Genomic DNA, 27,451 nt, shown 5'->3' with positions numbered 1-27,451 from the left:
TTATAGTATTGGCAACACTGCTTAAAAGCAATCATACAAAATTAGAATGCCCCTATACAGCACAAACTAGCATAAAATGATTTCTGGTTGTCTTCAACATAACTGCATGGAAAGAGTTTTCTCAAGATACGGTTGTTAAAAATACCACAGTCTCAGTGCTGAAAGGGATGACATAAAACAGACTATTTCATGTTCTTGAATCATTCATAAAATTCTCCATAAATATAATTTAATGTGAAGGACTCTATAGATGGGGAAAAGTACGGAATCCAACACAGAATCAGCTGATTCCGAATAAAATTATCACTTTAAACTTTTCAATCAGCCTATGTGTATGTGTAAATTAATAGGCACACATATACACACTCTGAAAGAGGGAAAAAACTGGTACACCCATTTAAATACTTAGCAGAACAGTAATAACCATTTACATGCATAGTAAATATTGCTTTATAAAAGCTCATCTGCATTCTAGTCTCCCTGGCTCTTTAGCACACATATTACACATGTACACATGCAACATTCTATATTTTTATATTAGAAATTTTGGCATGTCTCAGTCATAAGCCTAATTATAAAAGCTTGCAAGTGCAATTTGTCATATTCTGACTATCTAATAAAAAAAGGCATCATCACTTCTGTGCTTCTAAATTTTATAATGGCTAATCATAAATATTCAGAATTTACAAAATATAAATTTTCCAGTATTTAATTAAAAAGCCACATTATTCATTCAAATTTTAAAAAAAATGGAAGATAAGCCAATTTACATAAATACAGTGTTGTTTTGTTACATTAAAAATATTCATCATAGGCATTAGAATTGTTTGAAATCAATAAAAGCTTTATGTTATATAACTATTAATGAAATTTAAAACATTCAAATGGATAAATACCCTGTCTCCAAACAGAGTACAACTAGTAATACAAAATAAGTGGATGTTCATACTTCTACTTCCTTATCTTTCTCAGAAAGTAGGCCTTTCAGATATTCTGTTTCTTTCAGAAGATTTTCTTTTTTATCCTCTAGTAATTCAAGATCTTGTAGCGATGGACCCTGCAAAATGTTTTGAATATGTATCAAAAAGAATTATTATGTACTGAAAAGAATAACTTTTGAACATAACATATACGACATTACAGAATAATGTAATAACTATATTATGCACATAACATTATGAATTCATATCTTTTCATCAGAAAAATCCTAATTATTTATTAATGCCAAAATTAAAAGACATTTAAAAAATTATCTGCCTCAGAAATATGTATGATTTCTTGATAAATTTTATTTTTCTACCATGTTCTCAATAAATTAAATGAAAAATATAATTACTTTCTCTCTTTAAAACAACGCTCAGAAAATACATTACACATGCCAAAATGAATTTATATGATTTACAATTCTCTTATATATATAAAGAGCATATGAGAATCATAATCACTTAGAATTCTTAAAGACTGTTTTCTCTAAAATGCTAAAACTGTTACATATGGAAGTACTCGAAATCTATGCATATAAAAAAGTAGATGATATGGCATCTGTTAGGGACATAAAAAACATACCAATGACATTCCATATTAAAAGTTCAGACTTATATAAACAGCAAAGTAAAACAATAGCCAGTAAAGTAATAAAAACCAAATAACAGCTATAGAATAATAAATGCATAATAATGGATGCTTTCAAAAAACTATAGTCAAAAAAGCAATAGCACCCTCCTCCTTTTCATAATACCTTTATTTGAATTTTGGTATTTATCAAAATTTTCTACACTTTTTTGTTGTTTAGTTACTAAAACACATTAAAAATAATCTAAATCAATGCAAATGTAATTTTCAAGTTTTGGAAAGGAGGGGGGAATGAACTTCTAGCAGTGGCATGGGGAATAAAGGGTTCAGTAACCCCTGCTCTAAACTGTAAGGGAATATTTAAAGAAAATCCAGTAATATCTTTATTAAACTTTAACACAAATATAGTACATAAATGAAAAAGGGAAGGGGGAATAAAATATAAAACCCAAATTATTTTGGATAAATCCAAATAAAATCAAAATATGTAGTATATGTAGATTATAGCACTTGAAAAAAATCTGATGTTGCCAGCACATAACCTCCTGCCAATTACACACTTTACACAACAAGCTTTCAGTAAGTATCACTTCTGACTGACCATTAGTAAACAAAATTTAGTTAATTGAAAAGTCTGTAATATGACACTGCATATTACATTTTATTAGGCATAATTGACCATATGTAAAAATTGCTTTTTCTTGGATGCATTCTACTCGTATATGCATATACAAGTTTTAAATACCAAATTTGAGAAATATTGGATTATATCATAATATATTTTTGACGAAAATCTATTCAGAGCTTCAATTAATTATGACTTCTGGTTTATCCATTTCAGCCAAAAATTAATATGTTTTCTCCATTGATATAAAAATTTTTAATATGAAAATTGCAAAGTTTTGGGTTACATTTTAATATTTAGTTTTTCATTGAAAACTGTTATGGGCTTAAATGAAGTACCATTTTTCAGTTTTTCATTCAAAATTATTATGGCACTTCAAGTACAAAAAGAGATCACACAGACAACTATCACTATAAAAATAGTAAATATGTATTGCAGGAATCGTAATTCATGCTTATTCCCTGAAAACTCAATACCAAATTTTTGAAACATAAACATTACCTACCTTACCTATACATATGGATTGGGGGGGGAGGTATAAAAGGAAAAAACACATGGGATGGCTCTCTTGTCTCATGTGAGAAGAGGAAATGCAGGAATGAAAATCAAGCAGCACTAATCTAGATGGTAGATTTTATTTCAGTATTTTGTGTACAAATTTCTATATTTGTACTATGGTATAATGGGAACTTTTCCACGAAATCAGCATCACAAGCTATGGGTTAAATAAAAATTGTATTTAAAAGTATAAAAACCTTTTAAATTAAAAAAAAAAAAAAAAGGACTTCATTAAGATGTTATACGTCCTCCCGCCCTTAAAAAAAAAAAAAATAAATAAAAAAAATAAAAAAAAAAAAAAAAAATAATAGAGTTTATGAGGAGGCAAAATTGTAAAGACAGTTTTAAAACAGCTTAGAAACCAATGTGCAAAATAAAATGCATGATCAAAAGCATGAGATGTTATCTTTTTAAGAATCACATCTGAAAATTATAATCAGATTACATGCAACACGAATTTCAGAAATTCATTCTTTTATACCCATGCTCTAGTCTATACTTATTCTGCATTCTTTGAATCATTTCCAGTTCTTACAATTTGAAAACTCCATTGACAATGTTATGAGAATGGAAATAAACCAACACTATCAACAAAATATTTACTTAAAAATTATCACAACAATAGATGAAATTATTGCATAAAAGAAAATAAAGAATGAGATACTGTCTAAATTATAAAGTGATAGCAAAACAGCATTAACTATTTAGGTATGATAAAATTACATATAAATATACCTCAGTAAATGAAGAAAATTGTGCTTGTAATTGAACATATTCATCCTGCAACTCTTTCAAATCAGATGCATACTTCTCAGCTTGGTCCCTTAAAAAATTATCAATATGCAAAATAAGGAAAACAACTAATTTATAAACAACTGATAAAGATATTTACTAAGGAAAATATATATTGAAATTTACAATGCATCTTGAAGAAGCTTGTTCTTTTCATTCAATTCATTGCGCAAACTTTCTGTTTCTACTTTTAGATCCACAGCCTAAATAGAAAAGAAATACAAAAAGATTTTAATCAATTGAAAAATTAAAAATAAATAAATTTTAAAAAAGATTACAGCAAAACTGCATTATATTTATCACTGCATTAATAAATTTTTAAAACACATAAACACTGTATGCCATAAGCCTCTTAAAAGTGATAAAAAAGGAGAGGGAAGAAAAACAAAATTAGATCATAGCATAGCAAATTTTAATCTATAATTATGCTAAATTTATATACTTTGTCATCACTAATTATTAGACACTTTTATTTCTAAAGATTTAATGGAATTTTTTTAATGCATGAGGCAAGTAAACAAAATTTACACCAATGAAAAACAACTCCTAGCAGTATAATCAAAGTTGTTTAAATTTATCTTTTGGAAGACAGGAATACTATTGAACAAAAAGGCTGTCATTCAATAGGTCAGTAGTCTCAAACTGGCAGCTCGCCAGTCACATGCAGTCACTAAAGCAATTTTATGTGGCCTTCAGAGACATTTCAATTATGTTTTTGTTGCAAAGTTGGTGCTGCAAAGATTTCAAGATTTCTGTTATCTGTACATCTGTCTGAGTTTATATTATTTTCATTTCTATTAAAAACAGCATGAATAATACACTAGAAAATATAGAAACAGTGCTAATTAATTTACAGTGTGATATCAATCTTATTAAAAGATTTGAAGTTAGGGATTTTATAACTTTAATTCATACTTTTCAAAAAATTAAGAAACTTGGTTACAAAGTTTTGCACTAAGAATAAACATTTTGTTTGGGAATATATTTATATGTGAACATCTTTTTTCTTTTACAGTTGAAAATTAGTAACAAAAAAAATCAGCAATCTGTGATGATAATAATATTTAGTAATTTCTTTCAAGACTACAAACTTTATCAAAATTCAAATGCCATCAAGCGTCAAAGTGCAGTAAGAAATACAAAAGTTTATAATTATTTACATGTAAACATATTAATCTTTTATTTACATGTAAAATTTAATAAATTAGAAAAAGAGACTAAATTGTGGATCTTTATTCTCTTTTTTATTACAAGGTACATTTTCTCTGAAAGCTTCAATAGTTTTTATCATTTCTTTATTTTTAATCTAAATTAAATTATTTAATGATTAATTAAACATATTAGAATTATTTTAAAGAAATGCCAGTCTAAGAATTCAATATTCAGCTGTTAGTATATTTGAATTACAAGATGTAACTAACAAAAATGTTTTGCAGTTACCAAACTTTAGATTTCACACAGAAAATAAATATAGATTTTATTTTCTTCTCTACTCAATGTTGTTATTATTATTATTTATGTATGTTTTGATAAATGCTTAATAAACAAAACTTAAAATTTATTTAAAATAATACATATTTTGTTAAAAAAAGTTTCCAATCCATCAGCAGTATTAGGATTGTGCATTTGGCACGCATATAATCTGAGACTTCTGCTACAGGTAACTCTAAATAAATGAGCTTGATAGAAATTTTGAAAGCTTGAGGTCTAATACCTTGAGGTCTTGAAAGCTAATATTTCTGTAAAAAAGCATGTTTTGCTACTTTTAAAGGAAAAAAGCTTGTTTATGAAGACAAATGGACGCACTTTTTCACTAAATCATTTTTCATACTATTAACAAACAAATATTACATGACTTGAATAGTTTATCCCAAAATTATATAAGAAATTTTTGAATTCTTGACTTTTACCCAAGCAAGTGTTTTGCTTAGTTTTTCTGTTTTACTAGAAAGACCAAACTCTAGTAATTTATAAATATAAATAATATCAACTTATTAATTTTGCATCTTTAGCAGAGTATATGTATTGTATACCTACAAAAATACCAAAGTTTAACCTTTCTGTTTATTGTAACAGTTAAGTTAAAAATTATTTTACTAATTTAAATAATCATTTACAAATCTGTACATACCACATGAACATTACTAGCATTCTTATCATCAGAATCAGGAGCATTGATCCTACGATAGTGTTTAGCTACATCTTCTTCTATTAAATATATCCGCAACTTTAACTCAAAATTTTCTTTTTTCAGTTCATCTATTGTCTGCAAGGAAAATTTATTATTATACATATTATAATAACAGCAAAGGTAAAATCTCAACCAAAAATATACAGAAGTGCAAAACTTTTTATTGTTAGTAGAATAAAGCATATATAAAAAAGAAAAAAAAAATCGTAAAATTTATAAAGCTGAAAAATATACGAAAAGGTATAATGCTATCTTAGCCCAATTTTTCAGCAACATAACTACATTACTTTAAATGCAATACATTTTTCTTGTTTTATGTTCATTATCCCTTCATCTTCAAATTCAGAGCTTATGCTAATTCAATAGAGAACAATTTTTATTTCATTTCCAATTTAAGAACCGAAATAATTAATTAACTACAAAATAATAAACTTCCATAAATTAAAGCTTGGTCGAGTGGAATAAATCCTATGAAGGTATAAAATATTTCCACAGAATTTTCAAATAAATGATAAATTGCGATAGCAACAAAAAATTTTATTGGAAGATAAACATGAATAAGATTTAATTGCTTAATTAAATACCAGTGCAATTCACATATATATCATGTAATTTTGTAGCATTAAATTTCAACTATGTATTCATTATCTAAAAACACAAATTAAGCAAATTTGTAATTAAACTTCAAAAAGCTTTAATTTCAAAACTTATATATTGTACTGTTATTTTACAAAATGATTCCAGTCTCAGGCTAATAGTGTCTCGATAAAAATGTACACTGCACAAAAAAAGGGCGCAGTTCTATATCTTCCATTCTACTAGGCCTATCAATAAAAATTAAATTGCGTTTTTCATGTCTCAAAAGCGTGACTTAGGATATATACAGTCAAAAGTCGTTAATCCGGACTCGTCGGGACTTGGGCAATTCCGGATTATCGATTTTTCTGGATTATAGATCATCAGTTTAAATCTAGTAAGATGGCATGCAGAAATTATAAAAACCATAATTTATGAAAAAAAGAGCAATTATGATCTAAAGGGTATCAAAATTTACAAAAAAGAAAAAGCTTAATATTTATTTGTTTACTTTATTAAACATTTCTTTCAATGTAAGTTGCTTCGTTTTATGTGATAATACTTTCTCTTTAATTCTATAAACAGACATAATTTTTTTTCAGTTACAAAGTTCCGCTGTTCAAGTCCTATAATTGCTGTGTCGAGAATACCGACTAATTTGTCAATCGAAATTTTTTAGTTTTTAATAACCTTTGTGTCACTTTCTTCACTATCGGAAGCGAATTATAATGATGAGGAATTTGATTTAAATCATATCAAAGACGTAGTACATCGAGATGAAATATTACATTTAGTAAGGAATTATAAGCCAAATAAAATAAAAACATCTGCCCTGAAGATAAGGATAGTGCTGACAGATCAACTTCCAATTCATTGAGCGCCGCAGCGTTTCCCCACCCCCTGCCGTAGAGCAGCGTGAAATTGATAAACAGATTTTGGAATGGTTAGAGAAACAAAGGATATGCACTTATTCATTTTTTGCAGCAATTCCACTTTTTGTTTAATGTACTTCGAAACATACTTTCGCTTTGTAGATCCTTTACATATTAGTAAATATATATCGGAAATTCTATTCGACAATCGAAGGTTCAAGCTTACTTTTATAAAATTGCTCTAACAGTCTGCAAAAAATAATAAGCCGGACCCAATTAGATTAAGGAACAATGCAATCTGCAACATTAACTGAATTAGATAATTTTACCTTAGCTTATACCATCCATTGTACGTTAAACGTGCATGCGTAAACGTATTATGCGCATGCGCACACGCATATTCGTAGCCGTAAAGGTCTTACGCGCATGCGTAACCGCCTATGCGCATGCGTCAACATGACGCATGCACAGAAAGTTTGCAGCTTTGAGGTTTGGACTATGGGTGTCTGAATTAACGACTTTTGACTGTATTAGATTTATATATAGCACTATTTAACATAGGTATTTTGACACAAAATCGGACTTTTTTTAAATAACATACCAATTTTTTTTATACATTTCGATTCTATGACTCAAATTATGCGAGACTGCCAAGTTTTGTAAAAATCGTACAAGTAGTTTTAAAAAAATTAGCTCTCAAAATTTTAGCTCCTCGATGTTAATTGAATTTGGCATATACTATTTATTAATATCTCTTTTTTATTAAACTATTTTGATTTTTCCTTTCCTATTTTGAAATTTAGGTTCATTACAAATAAAATTCAGCCAATTTTATGTTTTATTTTTTTAATTTCTATTTTTAAATAATTTTTATAAATTTTTCGAAAAAAATTTTGAATTATAACCTATAACATTTTTACCATCATCTTAAAGTAGGTGTAGTTCTAAGCATACCTGCAAAAAATTAGAGTTTTTTATTCAAAATTTTCTAAGATATACATAAATTTACCATATTTTCACATTTTGAAATTTGGTATGGATTTTTGTTACAGTGAATTGTCACAGCTATTTTCAACCTTAAATTTCAAATAATTTTTTACGGAGAATTAATTATATGAAAATTTTTCGTTCAATGATACATAATAAATATTTATTAATACTATATGAAAAGCTATTTTTTTATTATAGATGATATTATTCAAATTTTTAACACCCCTTTTTTTTAAAAGAGTAAATTTTTACCTTTGCCGTGTTATCGTCTGCTACTTTACCTTAACTACATTTAAACTGAATTATCTAAAACTGTGAAGTTCGTTTGATGTTTATTTTCACAATGTTTTTAAACAAACAGAATGTTGACAGTTTGGGTCATGTCCCAGCTTTAAAAATTATATATATAAGTATAAATGTTTATATTATCCTCTTCGAAAGAATGTTTTAAGTAGCTAATTTTCCCTTGTGTTATAGATTGTATAAAAAACATGATCTTTAATATGATTTAGATTGTTTGTAGCCGATATAATAATCGGGTTACTCAGTGGCACAGAATAAACACTGCTGGACTGTTTTATTTCTTTGTCATTTAGCAAAAAAAAAAAAAAAAAAAAAAAAAAAAAAAAAAAAAAATCTTTTAATTAAAATATTTATCCTTTGGACTTTGTTTTAAACTTTACTTATAGTTAAAATGCCTAGAAAATGAAAAGCTGTCTTCAACTGAAACACAGTTGATATAATTGATATTTTTTAAAAAATTGACAAGAATGCAAAATTTATGGAAGTGTAACAATCAAAAAATGTCAATTTTCTTGTGGTGAGCACTGAAAATAAATGTAGAACGAAAACAGAAAATTAGGGAGAAAAGTAAGCAAAAATTTGAAGGGGAATTTGGCTGTCAGAAATACCAAGGTGTTCCAAAATTTGGATGCTTTTGAATATACTTTCAAAATACGGATGATTTCAGAATTTGGATGCTTTTGAATATACTTTCAGAAGGAATTTGGGTGTTCAAGGAGAAAACACTTGGACACGTACACCAGCAAATACCATCAACTGAGCTTGTACTAATGGAAAAGACAAAAATGATATCATTGCAGATTAAAGTGAAGAGCAACTAGTTTTTGACTATATGTTTGTATAAATTATGTTATAGAACATCATATCATCATAAACGGAGAATCCCATAATTTCTTAGTCGAATTATTTGAATATTCAGGAATTTATCCAGTGATGTATGTGGATGTCACCTAAAGATGTTTTCCCTCTTGATGAAACCAGTCTTTCCTTTCAACTCATGCCTTCAAAATGCTTAGCCTCTAAAGACTGATAAAGGCTCTGACCAAATACTGATGAAATGGATTGAATTGGATTATTAAGTTACGGCAAAGCAGGGCTATCTGCCTAAAAGGAAGGATGCCTTCGTGAAGAACTTTCTAAGGGAAACCAGCTGGCATACACATTACATTGAGAAAAACCACAAAAACGCCCACGCAACCAGCCTGTTCGCTGGGATTCAAACCCCAGAGCGAACTACCTGTACCTGTATTCAGCAACTTTACCGCTCGGCCATTTGTGGGCCTTTCTGAAATGGAAGGCAAGAACTTTATTTAAAATGAATGTTTAAATACCAAGATGTTTTGAAAAGTTGGATGCTTTTTAATATACTTGCAGAATGATTGAAAAAAAAGAGCAAGCCATTAAGAAAAAAATTAATTTGCATAAAATTTAGTAATTTTTTTATTTAAAACTTTTTAATATTATGATATTTGATTCTTGCAATTTTAAAAATAAAATATTTGACTAAAATATGAATAATATTTTAGGAAACTAAATGTAGGATGATAAAATTGCAATGAGCACAACGTTAAAGCTATTTAAAGCAATATATGCAAGTTGCCCTAAGTTAAAATGTTGGTTATACATCTTTCTCATTTATAATCTTTTCTGAACAGAACATTGAAAGACACGTTAACTGTGCTTTACTGTATTTTCTCTTTTAATATATTCAGTTTTCAGATGCATAGTAGTTTGCGACACAACATATTCTTCCGAAAGAACCGCAATTCAAATACATAAAATAAAATCCTGGAAAATTTATATTAATAAATATATTTAAAATGCTCAGTTCGAATGAATAAATAGAAAATTTTAAAACAATTATCTGAAGAGACAATGCAACACAAACAATTAAAATAAAAGTCTACAAATTTAAAAATTACCTAAAATAATAACGATGACAAAAAAAAAATTATAAAGAAAACTATTTGAAAGAAAATAAACGATGCACATTTCATTTAAATTACACAGTTTGAATGGGTAAATAGAAATTTTTAAAACAGTTATTTGAAAGAAACCATGCAACTTAAACAATTAAAATGAAATTCGAAAAAGAAAAAAATTGCTTATGATAATAAGAATTATAATTAAAAATATAATATAAAGAACATTAATTGAAAAAAGGAAAGATTGCGACTTTTTTTTTCCGCTCACGAGAAAGGAAAATAGGTTGCAATATATTAAGAAGTTCATCAAGTGAACTAACTACTTTTGGCGCAAACTGAAGAAAAAAAGTGCCAACATAAATTTGTGAACTTCTCCGTAAATTTCGCACCAAATTTTACAAAATTTCATATTTATGCATAAATTGAGTCGTAGAATCGAAATATGGAAAAAATTGGCATACTAGTTCAGAAAAAGTCCGATTTCATGTCAAAATAACTATGTTATAGAGCTATATATAAATCTAATATATATCCTTAGTCGCGCTTTCGAGACATGAAGAACGCAATTTGAATTTCGTCAATCGGAGCAGTAGAAGAGGAGATATAGAACTGTCCCCCCCTTTTTTTGGCGCAGTGCACTCTACCAAATGCATACAGGTTTATTCAATGAATGATTTTTATTTAAAAAACATTGAAAAATATGCTGAAAGAGAATATTATTCAAATGATCTATATTTTAAACTGACTGTTAATTTGATATTTAAAATTTTGCATTTGATTTTTCAAACCAATTCTCATAAATGAATTTCATTTAGAACTTCTTGAAAGAAATTATATACTTTATGTAATCATTATTATATTGTAGAAATTAAATACTTTTCAAGTATAAAAATTTTGAATTCTTATCTTAGAGTTTTAATTTCAATATTTCAACATCACGCACTCAAAATATATTTTAATTATAATTAGGGTTTGAATTTATTATGCTTAATTTAACTGAATAGTGCAGTAGACGACATTCAACATTAAAAAGATATTCAGCACATCAAAATATAAACAGAAAAATTCAGTACACATACAGGATATTTGTCAAGTGCTGGAAGTTAAAAACATTTGATACATTAAAAATACCTACACAGAGTTCCCCAAAAACTTTAAATACAGAGAGTATTTTAATGAAAGATTGATATATACCTGCTCATATTCCCTTACAGTACGTGTGAGAGTCCCCTGAATAGGTGATAAATGACCTAGAAAGGAATATATATGCTTTATTAAATATACACAATATGAAACAGCAGGTCATATAAACTGAAATCCATAATAATAAAACCATACCTGTTTGAGATGATGAACCAAGTTCCATTGCATCTGGCAGATGAAGAGGAGAGGGACTGGAAAGAAAAAAATCACTTTTAAAACCTGCCAGTTTTTAGCATGAAATCCATATTTATAAGAATACTGCAATTATCACAGGGACAGAAGGAAGAAATTCAGAATTACTTTTAATAAATTTTAAACAAAATCACAATGTAAAAATTATTTCGAATTCCCAATGAAAACTACATGTTCTTCAATTAATCTTTCAAACTGCAACTGCATATTAAAAGATTTTTAGATTATTAAAAGATTCTTTTAGGATGCTTAAACAGTGCTTTTTAAGCATGGTCTAAATAATGCTTCAGCAGCAAGAGAACAGCAAGCAGTGGATTATTTCCAAAGTTATGGAATCTTTTTCTACGAAACGCAAAAACGAAGCCGGTCGAACAAATAAAGAGGTATCATTTCCTCTAGGAACGATTAGCATAACTTCAATGATATCTCCACCATCTTCCATGACAACATGTAAAGTACCAAGATATTAAAAACTAAGTAAAGGTAATTAAAAAAAAGGGAAAATGTTATGAAGAAAAGCTGGTAACAAATCCTTAAAAAAAAGCTAAGGCAACAATATTGTCCTTTCTTAGCAAATCTTAAAACTATTCAAATCCCATTGTTTTTCCAAACGATTTCCACGCTAATCTTTCTGATTACTTTTTATTCTGTCTGAAGTGTTTTAATGTATTTTATAGATTTGCAAAGCATTTTATGAAAACTATTGAATAAAAATTAAATGTAACTATTTATGTTTAATTGATAAATAGTTACATTTAATTTTTATTCACATTTATAAATGGTATAACGCTGATTTTATTTTTATCGTATTTAAAAGCATTTTGAGAGATAAAATATATCCTTCTCTGTTTCAAAAAGAGAAGGGAAATTACAGAATTCTAAAATTCAAATTGACCAGTACCTAATTTAATATTTTAGATTTTAATTTCATACATATTGCATTAAAATCATGTTGTAATTAGCTAATTATGTATTTGACTTACCAATATGCAATTTCTCTGAAATCGCGTCACCATGTTACGTGAAAACTCCCCAGTTTTTCATGTTTCAAAGTTGCAAATTTAGATTAGCCTTAATTTTAGAAAAATGTTGTGTTGTATGTATTTCCAAAAATATGAAATGGGTGTATTTTCTAAAAGCAGCAAAAATATTTCGCAAATCTATACTGCTCTGCTAAAAAATGTTGATTTTTTTTTTTTTTTTTTTTTTTTTTTTTTTTTTTTTTTTTTTTTACTGTTAAAAATTAATCTCATTTAAAATTGGGTTTCGATCAATTTTAAATTTCAAGCTGAGGTATTCTTCTAATTCTTAAAATAGCAATTTTTCAGAAAGATTATATGCAGTTATTTAACAATTTCATGCGCAAAATTTCGGCAAGTTCAGATCCTTCTCTGATTCGGCAATAATTAAGATACTACACTGACTACTAATAAGTATTTGGACACCTGTGATAGAAAAGAAAAACTAACTATATTCAAAATCAATAGTTGGTAGAGCTTCCACGAGAGGTAATTACAGCGTGGACCCTCCGGGGCATACTTTCCACAAGTCTGTGTATGACAGCTAGTGGTATTTTCTTCCCCCCGTTTTTAGAAGACATAGAAGTTCCTTCACCGATTTTGCACGGGTACCCCTGAATTCGGGGATGCAACTCGTCCGAGAGGTTCTCGATAGGGTTCAGGTCTGGACTCTGGGCAGGCCAGTCCATTCGATGAACTCCATTGGCACCATACCAAGCCTTGGTTAACATCGAAACATGACAACTGGCGTTATCGTCCTGAAAGTAACAGGGGTCCAACCCGTAAAACTGGCACAACGTAGGAAGCACATTGTCATCCAAAATAGTGCAGTAGGCATCGGAGTTGAGGTTACCATGAATGGGGACCAAGGGTCCCAGCCCATACCAGGAGAAACACCCCCAGACCATAACTCCACCTTCGCCGAACTTGACTGTTGGCACATTGCATTCTGGCAGGAGACGTTCTCCGGGTAGACGCCAGACCCAGACCCTGCCATCCGAACGGTAAAGGGTGAACCTTGATTCGTCACTCTAAAGAACCCGTTTCCACTGATCTACGGTCAAATTTCGATGTGCTTTGCACCACATTAACCGAGCAGCGCGGTTGGATTTTGTGATCAAAGGCTTATGGGTAGCAGCACGACCATCAAAACCAAGCAGATGTGCTTCCTTACGGATGGTATTCATTGAAACAATACTCCCGGATGCCTGTTGAAACTCCTCGCGGATGAGATCCATCGGTTGGGTGCGGTTCTTCCGCATTTCTCTGGACAGCACTCGTCGGTCTCTATCTCCCAGTTTCGTTGGTCTGCAGACTCTGGGCACATTCCGACAATCACCACTCACCTTCCACTTCTTAATCACATAGGACATTGTCGATTTTGGGTACTTCAGATCGCTAGATATGTCCCTTAAGTATGGGCCACATTTGTGATACCTGATAGTTATACCTTTCTCGAAATCAGAGAACTCCGAACTGTGAGGCATCTTGCATGCGACTAAACCCGATGCTGTTTCCTACACGATATATACCGGCGGAGTCCGTGACGTACCTTAGGACCGCAGATATCGTCATTTGCATAGGTGTCCAAATACTTATTGGTAGTCAGTGTACTTTAAGGAGCTAAAATGCACAAAGAAAATCGCATTTGACAAGTATTAGAAATCCTTTGAATGTTCATACTTTCATTCTGAGTAGCTTAACTTTTAAAGAAAATTTTATTATTCATGCAAATTTTTATTAACATTAATTCCAACAATAAAAGTTGATCTCTTCAAATACGTATTTACATGTAAGCAATAAAATACACAAAAACCAAAAATTAAATGAATAACCAAATAAATAAAATCTGAAACTTTCAGATTTTGTATTACGCCCGAAGGGGTTTTTTGGCGGGGATTCAAAACGTGATACAGATATTCTAAGTCATTCGACGCAAAAATTCCGTTAGACATCATAACGCCTTTGTGTTGCTACCCTACCAACATAATACCAGTAAGAAAGGTAAAGAAACCTCGCGCATAAAAATATTCGTGCTTGGAAGGTGCACCCGATGTAAATGTTAATGGAACGCTTTTAACTCATTGTTTTTGTAAATAAAAAAATTCTTCAAAATTTTGCAAAATATGAAATAGATAATAAAACAAATTCCAAATTTGGGCTTCTAGATGCCCACATTCGAGTGGAGAATTACGTTATTTAAAATTTGATGTTTCTAGGTATCGTTGTTTTTCACAATGCGAGAAACATATGTACACTGTGCAAAAAAAAAAAAAAAAAAAAAAAAAAAAAAGGGGCAGTTCTATATCTCCCGTTCTACTGAGTCGATTGACAAAATTCAAATTGCATTTTTCATGTCTCGAAAGCGTGACTTAGATTTATATATAGCATTGGTATTTTGACATAAAATTGGACTTTTTCTGAAATAACATACCAATTTTTTCCCATATTTCGATTCTACGACTCAAATTATGCCTAGATATTAAATCTTGTCAACTCTGGTGCGAAATTTACGGAGAAATTAAAAAATTTAGCTTGGCACAATTTTTTTCAATTTGCGCCAAGAATAATTCATTTGGCGAACCTCTTAATTTGTGGCAACCAATTTTCCTTTCCCTTCCATTATGCCTCGTTCCTACTTTTTTACACTGTGCATGAGCGGGAAAAAAAAAGCCACATCGTTTCTACTTTAAAATAATTCTAGCAAAGTGTGTGAACCACATTTGATGTTTTATCGCTTTCAACAAATATGCCAAATTTCAAAACGTGCCAATAAAGTAGTAGATGGTAAAATTTTTATAGATTATAATTCAATTTTTTTTTGAAAATTTTATAAAAATTATTTAAAATACAAATTTTAAAAATAAATCATAAAAAATGGGTCAATTTTATTTGGAATGAACCTAAATTTCGAAATGTGAAAGGAAGAATCAAATACTTTTAATAAAAAAAGAGAGATTAATAAATATATACCAAACTCAATTAACATTGAGGAGCTAAAATTTTGAGAGGTAATTTTTTAAAAAAACTACTCCTGCGATTTTTACAAAACTTGGTAGTTTGTCGTAATTTGGGTCGTAGAATCGAAATATGGAAAAAAATTGGTATGTTACTTCAGAAAAAGGTCCGAGTTTGTGTCAAAATATCTATATTAGAACAATGATATATATAAATCTAATACATATCCTATCGCGCTTTCGAGACATGAAAGACGCTAGTTGAATTTCGTCAATCGGCCCAGTAGAACGGGAGATATAGAACTGCCCCCCCCTTTTTTGGCGCAATGTCCATTCATGCAAATTTTTCATTATTTAATTTCTTTAAATATAATGCAGGGCTCTTGTCTTTGTATTTGGTGGCAACAATTTGAAAAGTAAGTCAGACTTTTATAGTGAACCAACACAAAATGCCAAAACAAAATAACCCTTATAAAAAAAAAAAAAAAAAAAAAAAAAAGCTATATATCCTTACAATATGCAAGCAAATCGACAACGACGAAGTGAATCTTTTATCTTCTACATATTTATGACAAAATCTTCCACTCAATTAAAAATTACAGAAATCGGAAAACAAGATTAAAACAATTTTGTATGCAAAAGCATAAGATGACAGAAAACAAATAATTTATTGTTAACGAACATGACAAAACTGCTTAACTGGGGAAAGGTTAGTGAAGCGATGTCCAAATTTTATAAATAATTTACTTATTTCTTATTATTTTAACTGAAAAATCTAACTACATAGGGGAAAATATATTCTGAAAAGACATCGTTTCCAAACTCTCACATCTGAATTCGAAACCGAAATAACACATCTGGAAATTTTCTATAAATAGCAGCTCTGAAAAGCTTCCTTCTTGTTTTTACTAGTCGGAAAACTACGGTGAAACAAACAGAGAAAGAGAGAGAAGAGAGAAAAAAACACACAACACAGGAAATGAGGGTAATGGGTGTGTGGGAGTTCAGTCCTCAGCTGTACAAGGATCCTTACATTTACTTACCTTATCTAAAAAGGAAACAAACATGACGAAAATGAAGTATGCAACGGAAGTCTTTCAAATATGGAATTCATGAAAGCGGAAGATCACATAATTACAAAAAAAAGATACAGTTAACATTACGGATGCGTAAGAAACTTCTGAAGAATTAAAGACACATGAATTTTAATTTGTATAATTTTTTAATCCGCCACAATTCGAATTTTAGAGCAAAGCTTACATTCGAGGTTACATTATCAAAAGCAGCAATTATATAATGTATCCCTAACAATATAACTCTGAAGCCACATTACAAAATATTCGGCAAAAAACGATCTGATTATCTGAAATCTTTTCTAAAATGGAAAATTTACATATGAATATTAATGCACCATCATGCCACATGGTATTTGTATTTACGTGATACTTACAGGAAACTATGTTCGAGATCCAATATTCGATATAAAATGGCTTAAACCATTTTATATCGAATATTATGTTTATTAAACACGTGTTATTTAACGAGTAAGCCCATAAGGATTTGTACTTCAGATACTAAAAGTGAAATTAAAATTTCTTCACTAATGCAAATTTAAAATAATATTAATTACACTGCATGAAAATAAGTTGGTAACATAATAGAATTTTAGCCCAGTTGCAGTAGGATAGCTTTCCCGCAAAGCGGGTTTAGAGTTGCCAGAAAATAGAAAAGGAAGGCAGGGTTGTCAGACTTGGCGCGAAATCGCCCATTTGGCGGCAAAATTGGCGATATGTCATAGTCAGATGGGGAACATTCTAGAACGAATTCTTACCGGTTTGGTTTTTCGAGGGCAGGCTAAAAATAGTATATCTCGAGATATGAAGAGTCCCGAGAATGACCGGAATGAATGACCGAGTCGGGAGCTGTACTCTAGTGCTTTGCCGTGAAGGCTCGTAGCTTCATCATCGTAGCCTGAACGCTGATTGCTGATTGTTTCAGCGTGTTTGTCGTAATTTTTCGACGACTGTAAACGTGTTTTTGAAGCTGTTCTGTGTAATATTGGACAATAAATTGCATTTTCATTCTTCACCAAGTGTTGTCGCTAATCACTTCAAATCCACGAACTCAAAAGAAATGCAACAATATATAGCATTAAACAAGAACTACATTAGAGCATAAACTTAATTAATAAATCTGTTCCGTCCTTGTGTAAAATTCAATATTTTTAAATTCAAATTGCAAAACTCAATATTTTATCAAAATATAAAATAGAGGTATAGTTTCCATTTTCTTCGACAAATATTTATGGATAATATTTATGCAGCTCCTTATGAAATTGAGTAATTAATCATGTCAAAGCACTCAGCTTGAATTATAATAGTAAAAAATAATTTGTTAATTACGTTTTTTGCTCTTAAAGCATAAGGTAGAGCGGCGGGCGCTATATGCCTAGGATTACAGGTACAAGTAGAAGTGAGAGATAAACCAAAAATACACCATTCGTCGTACAGGTATATTCCCGTCGCACTAAGTCATGTTCCGCCAAAATTCTGAGGGCAAACTCCCAGAAGCGGTCCGAGGGTATCTCACCTCTTTTGCCCTACCTCTCGATAGGACTCCTCCGGCAGAGGATAGTTCTCTTAAAAAGTAAGATTTCCTCTGTTTCGCAATGTCCATTTTTCTACACCTTTTCAGAATGAAGTTTTTGGTTTCTTTATTGAAAAGATCTTCAGAAATATCTTCATTCGTTAATGTTTCGGATATAACTGTCACCAAATCTGCTTCGTTTATTTCATTTTCCGTAACTAATTCTAGGATATTATCAACACTTATTTCAGTGAATTCATTGCCTCCTGTTTCGGAGTAGAAGTACCGCGTTTTTTCTAATCGCATTGGAGCGAAAACGCGTTATAAACAGGGGCGTAGCTAGAGGGGGGCAAGGGGGGCATCTGTCCCCGGGCGCAGAATCCAAGGGGCGCCAAACTGATGTTACGATATTTTAGAATTAAATGTTTTCCATCCTTGACAAGCAGTAGGGGGCGCGAAATCTTCAGTTGTCCCTGGGCGCTGAAAACCCTAGCTAGGACCCTGCTTATAAAGGTACCGCATTATAGGAGGCCTACCTGTAATTTAATTTATAGTTGCTTATCATTTCAAAGTAATTACCGTACCAGTTAAAAGTTTTAAATGAATTACAGTCTGAAAGAAGCATCAGCGTTTTTAAATACTTTTTTCAGAAAATATTTCCAAAAATATATGTTATATAAATTACAAAAATAATTTATAGTTCATAAAGAGTATCAATAACTCAAAACTATACAGCAAACATAAAAGTTCCACTTAGAAAATCCATTTTCTAAATCACGAATACAAATTATTTGTTTCTATGGAAACCGTAAAGTGATATTTACCGATTTACTTTGTACGATTGGCAAAACAGAATGAACAGGACCCAAACAGCAACCAAGTAAACCTTGTCTGGCAAAATGATAGACAGATCCTTCTAATCCCTAGGTAGTTCACATTAAAATTATAAAACGTACAAAACTGTCAAATAACGAATTTGATTTTCGCAAATTGTATGTTAAACAAATAAATTTCGGGGAAAAAAAAAATTCTAATGTAGACACCACATAATTCCCTTGTATGGCCTATTAAGTATTCTTTTTAGAACAACAATAAACGGGTATTAAATACTATTAGATATTTACAATAATACAGTAATGTTAAATATTGTTAGATTATATAAACTGCTATTACATATGTGGAAGCAAAAGGGTGATGCGTTAGTCGATGCGATGTCAGATTTCGTTATTTGTCAAAAAATTAATTGTTCTTAATTTGACATTATCAAAACATGAATATTTTTATTATTTAAAAACACTTCTGTAATATTATATATATATCTGCGTGTGTGTATCAGATATCAAAATATGAAGAAAAATTTGTTATCAAATTAAACTTAATTGGAACGGTCCTTTAAATTCTTAACTTTAATTGCATATATTTCCTCTTTAAGGTGTTATTACGCATCACCCTTTTGCTGCTAGGAAAGTCATGTTTCGTTGCTAAGCTTCTTTTTCTATTATCTAAAATGTAAACTGCGTATAAAGAAATTGCGGGGCGCGTTTAGTACCCCTAATGTTGTACCAATTAAGCAAAAATATATTTTCTGGAGAACTTTTCATGTTCAAAATAAAAAGGACGTTTTAACCACCAAGCCATTTGTAAATTTCTCTCCAATCATATCCACGCAGTAGTTTTTCTCGGTCATGTCTAAAAAGTGAATCGTTTCATCTTCCGCGAAAACTACAATAACTACCTTAATTCCCCTTGTCAACCATCCCTTTCGTCAAACCATCTTCCGGAAAATCATTTGCTTACTTTATTATTATTTATTATTATTAATTATTAATTATTTGCTTAATTTTTTATGTATTTATTTTTCTACCTTATTTTTTATGTACATAATATTCCTTTTTTTAGGGTACAGATACACACGTCACGAAAATATCCATTTTAAATAAATGAGTCCTTCATACTGTATGTCACGTAAAAAAATCTTCCAAATGGATTCGGAAACGGGCAAAATCGACTTCCGTTCAAATGTGATACCCAAAAATTTTCGCGATTATAATACTTTCTTTACTTCGTATAAGGAAGTAAAAAAAAAAAAAAAAAAAAAAAAAGATTAAAAAAAAATTAATTTGAGCTTATAAGAAATATTTATGTATTTTCATACCTAAATGTGAGTACTAGTTATAACAGTTCTATCATTTCTAGCAAATTTTGTTCAGAAATTGAGTAAAAAAATATGAATACTGTTAAGATAATATGACTGATCAAAAAACAGAACTTAGACAAAAAACAATTTTATTTAAAAATGAAACAATGTACACATCAATCATTTCATAACCAATATGAAGAGATCCCGCTTTTGGTGTATTTGTAATTTTAAAAACTTTCTACCAGGTAGAGCAGTTCTACGCTCCTCATTGCGTCTTGCAAATAAAAGGGGCACCACAAAATATCGTCACACTGCCCAGGTCGCATGATGCATCAATAAACACCATTTTGGCCCGCGGTAAAAAGTACGTGACGACCCCTGGTTTAAGTTGTTTCATGTAATTCTGATACCTGAAAATATCTTTTAGACATGCTGATCTACGAAGATCTGATGCATGTTATCATAACATAGATCTCATCATGTTTATTATGTGTTATTCTTATATACTCTCAGGATATTATTTTAATTTTAAATGTACCCGTTTTGGTTTAAATTTACCCGTTTCTCAGCATATTATTTTAATTTTAAATTTATCCGTATCACTGGAATCTTTAAGTTTCTTAAGCCATATGCTAAAATAAGTCCAGATATGATTAAAAGGAAGCTTATAATTTTTAATTAGAAACGAAATTTTGAAACACAGAGTACTTTGCGGCACATTTTGCAGTAGTCTACTGTAAAAAAGAATTTTGTTCCAAAATCAGGTTAACAACGTAAATCATTAAATAACTCCCCCCCCCAACAAAGAATATTTGAACACTTAGTATTATCTCTTTCACGTTCAAATTAGAAAATACTGCATCTTTTTCTTATATACAGACTTGTGTTCTCGTACATTTCAAGAAAGTATTTCTGTTTTCAACAATTTGATTACGATCTACACAAAATGTTATAATGTTAAATAAGCATACCGCATATTTATCAGTATTCTCAATAATCCTATTTTAAAAGCATTAAGGCCTAAAGAGTGGCCAAGTGGTTAAGATCGCTTAATACTACTCTGGGATTTCGACTTGGGTTCGAACCCAGAAGAACGGGCTGCCCGCATAGGTGGTTTTCCTTATATGCAATATAAATGGAATGTGTGACTTCTCCCTTAGAAAGAGGCCCACCAGCGGCCGAGCGGTAAAGTTGCTGAACACTGGTAGTTCGGTCCGAGGTTCGAATCCCGCGAACGGGCTGGCTGCATGGGTGTTTTCGTGGTTTTCCCCATGTGTAACGTGTATACGAGCCAGTTTCCCTTAGAAAGTCGTCCACGAAAGCATTCCTCCCCTATGCAAACAGCCTTCATATACTTTACAATATTCAGATAGTATATCTTCATAAGTATTAAGCATCGTTTCTTAACGTTGTACCTTTCATTAAATGCGTTCAGTCTTTCTGGATTGGATTGATTATTCAATTATGGCAAAGCACACGAGGGCTATCTGCCTAAAGTAAGGAATGCCTTCGTGGAGGACTTTCTAAGGGAAACTGGCTCATATACACGTTACACATGGGGAAAACCACGAAAACGCCCATGCAGCCAGCCCGTTCGCGGGATTCGAACCTCGGATCGTCGAACTACCAGTGTTCAGCGTCTTTATCGCTCGGCCGCTGGTGGACCAGTCCAGTCTTTCTGAGTTCACTGGTATCGATTTTGCTACAGCCAGTCTAGTCTTTCTGAGTTCACTGGTATCGATTTTGCTACAGCCAGTCTAGTCTTTCTGAGTTCACTGGTATCGATTTTGCTACAGCCAGTCTAGTCTTTCTAGACAATTTTTCAATATTTTCTTCTTTGAAAGTGTTTTTAATATCAGACATCAAAGAGTAAAAAACAATTATTTTTTTTAATCAAAATATGCTGATTTGCTGCGTAAAAATGTTAAACTAATCAGTTTCCGAGAACTGGATGAGAGAAAATTATTATACCTGAAGATGAAATACGTTTAGCAAACAAAATATTAACAGGCTATTAAAGGCCCACCAGCGGCCGAGCGGTAAAGTCGCTGAACACTGGTAGTTCGGTCCGAGGTTCGAATCCCGCGAACGGGATGGCTGCATGGGTGTTTTCGTGGTTTTCCCCATGTGTAACGTGTATACGAGCCAGTTTCCCTTAGAAAGTCGTCCACGAAAGCATTCCTCCCCTATGCAAACAGCCTTCATATACTTTACAATATTCAGATAGTATATCTTCATAAGTATTAAGCATCGTTTCTTAACGTTGTACCTTTCATTAAATGCGTTCAGTCTTTCTGGATTGGATTGATTATTCAATTATGGCAAAGCACACGAGGGCTATCTGCCTAAAGTAAGGAATGCCTTCGTGGAGGACTTTCTAAGGGAAACTGGCTCATATACACGTTACACATGGGGAAAACCACGAAAACGCCCATGCAGCCAGCCCGTTCGCGGGATTCGAACCTCGGATCGTCGAACTACCAGTGTTCAGCGTCTTTATCGCTCGGCCGCTGGTGGACCAGTCCAGTCTTTCTGAGTTCACTGGTATCGATTTTGCTACAGCCAGTCTAGTCTTTCTGAGTTCACTGGTATCGATTTTGCTACAGCCAGTCTAGTCTTTCTGAGTTCACTGGTATCGATTTTGCTACAGCCAGTCTAGTCTTTCTAGACAATTTTTCAATATTTTCTTCTTTGAAAGTGTTTTTAATATCAGACATCAAAGAGTAAAAAACAATTATTTTTTTTAATCAAAATATGCTGATTTGCTGCGTAAAAATGTTAAACTAATCAGTTTCCGAGAACTGGATGAGAGAAAATTATTATACCTGAAGATGAAATACGTTTAGCAAACAAAATATTAACAGGCTATTAAAGGCCCACCAGCGGCCGAGCGGTAAAGTCGCTGAACACTGGTAGTTCGGTCCGAGGTTCGAATCCCGCGAACGGGATGGCTGCATGGGTGTTTTCGTGGTTTTCCCCATGTGTAACGTGTATACGAGCCAGTTTCCCTTAGAAAGTCGTCCACGAAAGCATTCCTCCCCTATGCAAACAGCCTTCATATACTTTACAATATTCAGATAGTATATCTTCATAAGTATTAAGCATCGTTTCTTAACGTTGTACCTTTCATTAAATGCGTTCAGTCTTTCTGGATTGGATTGATTATTCAATTATGGCAAAGCACACGAGGGCTATCTGCCTAAAGTAAGGAATGCCTTCGTGGAGGACTTTCTAAGGGAAACTGGCTCATATACACGTTACACATGGGGAAAACCACGAAAACGCCCATGCAGCCAGCCCGTTCGCGGGATTCGAACCTCGGATCGTCGAACTACCAGTGTTCAGCGTCTTTATCGCTCGGCCGCTGGTGGACCAGTCCAGTCTTTCTGAGTTCACTGGTATCGATTTTGCTACAGCCAGTCTAGTCTTTCTGAGTTCACTGGTATCGATTTTGCTACAGCCAGTCTAGTCTTTCTGAGTTCACTGGTATCGATTTTGCTACAGCCAGTCTAGTCTTTCTAGACAATTTTTCAATATTTTCTTCTTTGAAAGTGTTTTTAATATCAGACATCAAAGAGTAAAAAACAATTATTTTTTTTAATCAAAATATGCTGATTTGCTGCGTAAAAATGTTAAACTAATCAGTTTCCGAGAACTGGATGAGAGAAAATTATTATACCTGAAGATGAAATACGTTTAGCAAACAAAATATTAACAGGCTATTAAAGGCCCACCAGCGGCCGAGCGGTAAAGTCGCTGAACACTGGTAGTTCGGTCCGAGGTTCGAATCCCGCGAACGGGATGGCTGCATGGGTGTTTTCGTGGTTTTCCCCATGTGTAACGTGTATACGAGCCAGTTTCCCTTAGAAAGTCCTCCACGAAGGCATCCCTCCCCTTAGGCAGATAGCCCTAGTGTGCTTTGCCATAATTAAATACACACATACACACAAACAGGCTATTAAAGTAAAAACTAATACCTAGTGCAGGCATTTGCAAACTAATGCAGGCACTTGAATATTACTAAAATCACATATATTAGAGGTCTTCAATTTGTAACATATAACAACTAATATGGTTTTAATATTCACTTCATTTACTGAAATAATACATTTACAGCTGAAAATTATTTTAAAATTCCCAGTAATAACTTCATGAAGGCAAATTACACATGCATGAATTCGTAGTCGAGTAATAAATTTAATTATTTAAACGATAGACGAATAAAAGATGAGTTTTCCAAAGAATAAATTGAGAAATTACTTACGGTACGCAGTTTATAACTTTATAACAGTTTATAACAACTAGACAATTCTGAATTTTTTTATTACACAAAAACAATATTATAAAAACAAAACAGTCAGGCGTAGAGGCTGAAATCATCTTAATTATAGTCAAAATTATCAAAATTGATAAAAAAACGAATGAGAAACATATTTACTCTAAATTTTTATCTAATCATTACAATTTGTTCAATAATTTCATATAAAATCAGAATTTTAGTGCGGTAAAACACTTCTAATCTCTAAGCACAAACCACTTCGACTGGGCATAAGAATACATGATAAGGAAATTTATGTTTCTTAGCTGCTATTAAAGTAACTTCCTGACTACCATGAAATATAAACTGACAGCTCAAAAAGAATGTAATGGTCACATTACGTTCTTTAGTTCATTAAAATATCGACCTTGGGTGCCCGTTGTTGTCAAGGCCAACACGTAACGCAAATCTAGAGCGGTAAGAGAATGCTTGAGCTTGATCTTCTGCCAAACTGCACACACTCAAACAAGCCACCTTATTATGCTGAATTTGCTTATTATTTGCCAACTCAGGGGAAGTGACTAGCTATTCCTAGGTTAGGTAAGGAAGAAAAAAGGAGCCAAGAACAACTATCGATCGACCTAAAGTGACAAAAGCACTTTCGAGGCAATAAAGCAGTGGACGCAAAATGCTGACGATAACGTTTCTTAAAAGCTTGAATCGGAGATCCTCAAACGTCCACTGTTGATTTTTGTACCACTGGAATCTTTGACCTTTTATAAACTCCTCCATTTTTTAATTAATGAAACTGGATATAAGTCGTCATTAAAACGTGTTTGACCTTGTTAAAGTATTCTTCATCGCTCATCTGTCATTGTTAATCGCAAGAAATGGCTGATGAGTTCCGAATTACGCATCCTTAAATCATTAGACATAATTGATGACTCCAGACTATTGTTCGCAATACTTCATATAATATCAGCATCAGCAAAATTCAAGTAGTACAGAGTATTATAGAAATCATGAAACGCCCATGCTGCACGTAGAATCATGCAGAACTTAAAATTGAACACTTAAGTAATTTATTCTTTACTCAAAATTGTATCGGATCAAACTCTCGATTATCTATAATGCAATACATCAAAATAGCTTAAATATTTAGACGTCCTTGCATCATCCGAATACTTTAAAAAAAAAAAAGAAAGAAAGAAAGAAAAGAAAAGAACTGCATGTAAGGCTCTGGAAAGGTCTTTTATCCCTAGCTTGTTTTATTTTAATCTGCTGTTACCACAGAACCATAAATGGGGAGGATCCTTCGTGGACCTACTAGGAGTGGTGCCTTCATGGAGAACTTTCTAACGAAAACTGGTCGAATCCATGTTACAATGGGTAAAACCACGAAAACGCCCATTCAGCCAACTCGTTCGCCTGGAATCGAACCCGGGTCGAACTACCAGTGTTCAGCGAAGTTTACTTCTTGGCAGCTGGTGGGCTTCTATATGGGAAATTCTAGTTTAAGTTTGAAAAATGATGGAGCTTTATATTATTATGACAGTTATATCAATCTGTAATCTCAAGCAAAAGTCTTCCTTGTGATGACTTTTTTTAGATAAAAAGTTTTTTTTAAATAAACGTAATTTATTTTAAATGTTGTATAAGATGATGCTAATAGTTCTTATACAGTCTGGCAAGTTAATGCGACAAGTTAAAAAAGTTAATACATATTAGAATCAGCGTAATTTTTTCACGATAGATAAATTCTATAAATTTAACTTATCCGGGCCTTTAAAAGAAATATTGGGCATTGACTTAAAATGAAAAGAAACTCTGCAGTGAAGAGAAAACATGTTTTTTCTTTACTTTGATATTCTGCCAAGCAGCCGAGACAGTAGACGAAATGTCATGCGCACGAAGCTCTCAAGTTAAAAAAAGTTTTGCAAAATTAAGATCTCGAAAACAGCATTTTCTGACAGCTACGCATGCACAAATAAGGCGACGCAGACATCCACGGCTCTCAAGCAGATAACGATGAATTAACAACATGGTTTGTCCGCGCGAGCACAATCAGCTTTTCCCAACAGCAAGCTCTCTGGCTACCGCACGATGACGACCTGCGGATTTCGGTGGTACTTGCGTGAGCAGCATCACGGCTAGCGTGACACACCCACCAAGGAAAAAAAAAAAAAAAAAACTCCACGAAGAAGTAATCATTTAATGAAGGTTAATTTGGCAGTTCGAGTATTGTCATGTTTCACGATAACTACCTCTTCAGTAGCTATCATTATGTACCAAAATGTACTAAAAACATGAAAAAGAATCCAGAGTACAAGCATTAATAGAAAGCAACTACGTCACTTGTTTCGAAACTTCTTTATCGATTTCCACTTGTAACCCATTGGCAAAAATACTTCCTACTTTCTTCATTCGCTCCCACTTTCTTCGTTCCCTATTGCTCATTCCCAAACTAGATGGAATGTTAAATTTGGGAAATATTTCATACTACAAAATATAGTTGTGTTATCTCTGTACCCTTTTATATGATACATTTGAAACAACACACTGAAAACATTTCATCAAAAACTGACATTACCTTTTGGTTACCAATATATTGTTTCTATCTATCTTACCAATACATTGGTTCTATCTAGTATTCCATATCTTTCAATATAAATTTCCGAGCTCTAAAATTGTT

The 27,451-nt window shown here is 31.8% G+C and overlaps 1 protein-coding gene across 5 annotated transcripts in view; it reads right to left on the bottom strand.

Moving 5' to 3' along the window:
• Positions 1 to 27,451, bottom strand: part of LOC118192081 (uncharacterized) — a 177,589-nt gene that overhangs the window by 62,830 nt on the left and 87,308 nt on the right. For all 5 annotated transcript variants that reach the window (XM_085806738.1, XM_085806737.1, XM_035362982.2 and 2 more), the window contains exons 2-7: positions 11,743 to 11,798; positions 11,599 to 11,654; positions 5,679 to 5,813; positions 3,674 to 3,750; positions 3,491 to 3,578; positions 950 to 1,057 (exon numbers count right to left, since the gene is read on the bottom strand). In XM_085806738.1, the coding sequence (XP_085662864.1) occupies positions 950 to 1,057; positions 3,491 to 3,578; positions 3,674 to 3,750; positions 5,679 to 5,813; positions 11,599 to 11,654; positions 11,743 to 11,770 (492 nt within the window). In that variant the 5' untranslated portion in view covers positions 11,771 to 11,798. The remainder of the gene's footprint in view (positions 1 to 949; positions 1,058 to 3,490; positions 3,579 to 3,673; positions 3,751 to 5,678; positions 5,814 to 11,598; positions 11,655 to 11,742; positions 11,799 to 27,451) is intronic.

Source organism: Stegodyphus dumicola, chromosome 12, assembly GCF_044657685.1.
Source record: "Stegodyphus dumicola isolate Sdum_Otavi_A_Nest chromosome 12, ASM4465768v1".
Classification (NCBI taxonomy): domain Eukaryota; kingdom Metazoa; phylum Arthropoda; class Arachnida; order Araneae; family Eresidae; genus Stegodyphus; species Stegodyphus dumicola.
Note: the sequence above shows the minus strand (reverse complement) of the source record. Positions and strands in the feature narration are given on the sequence as shown.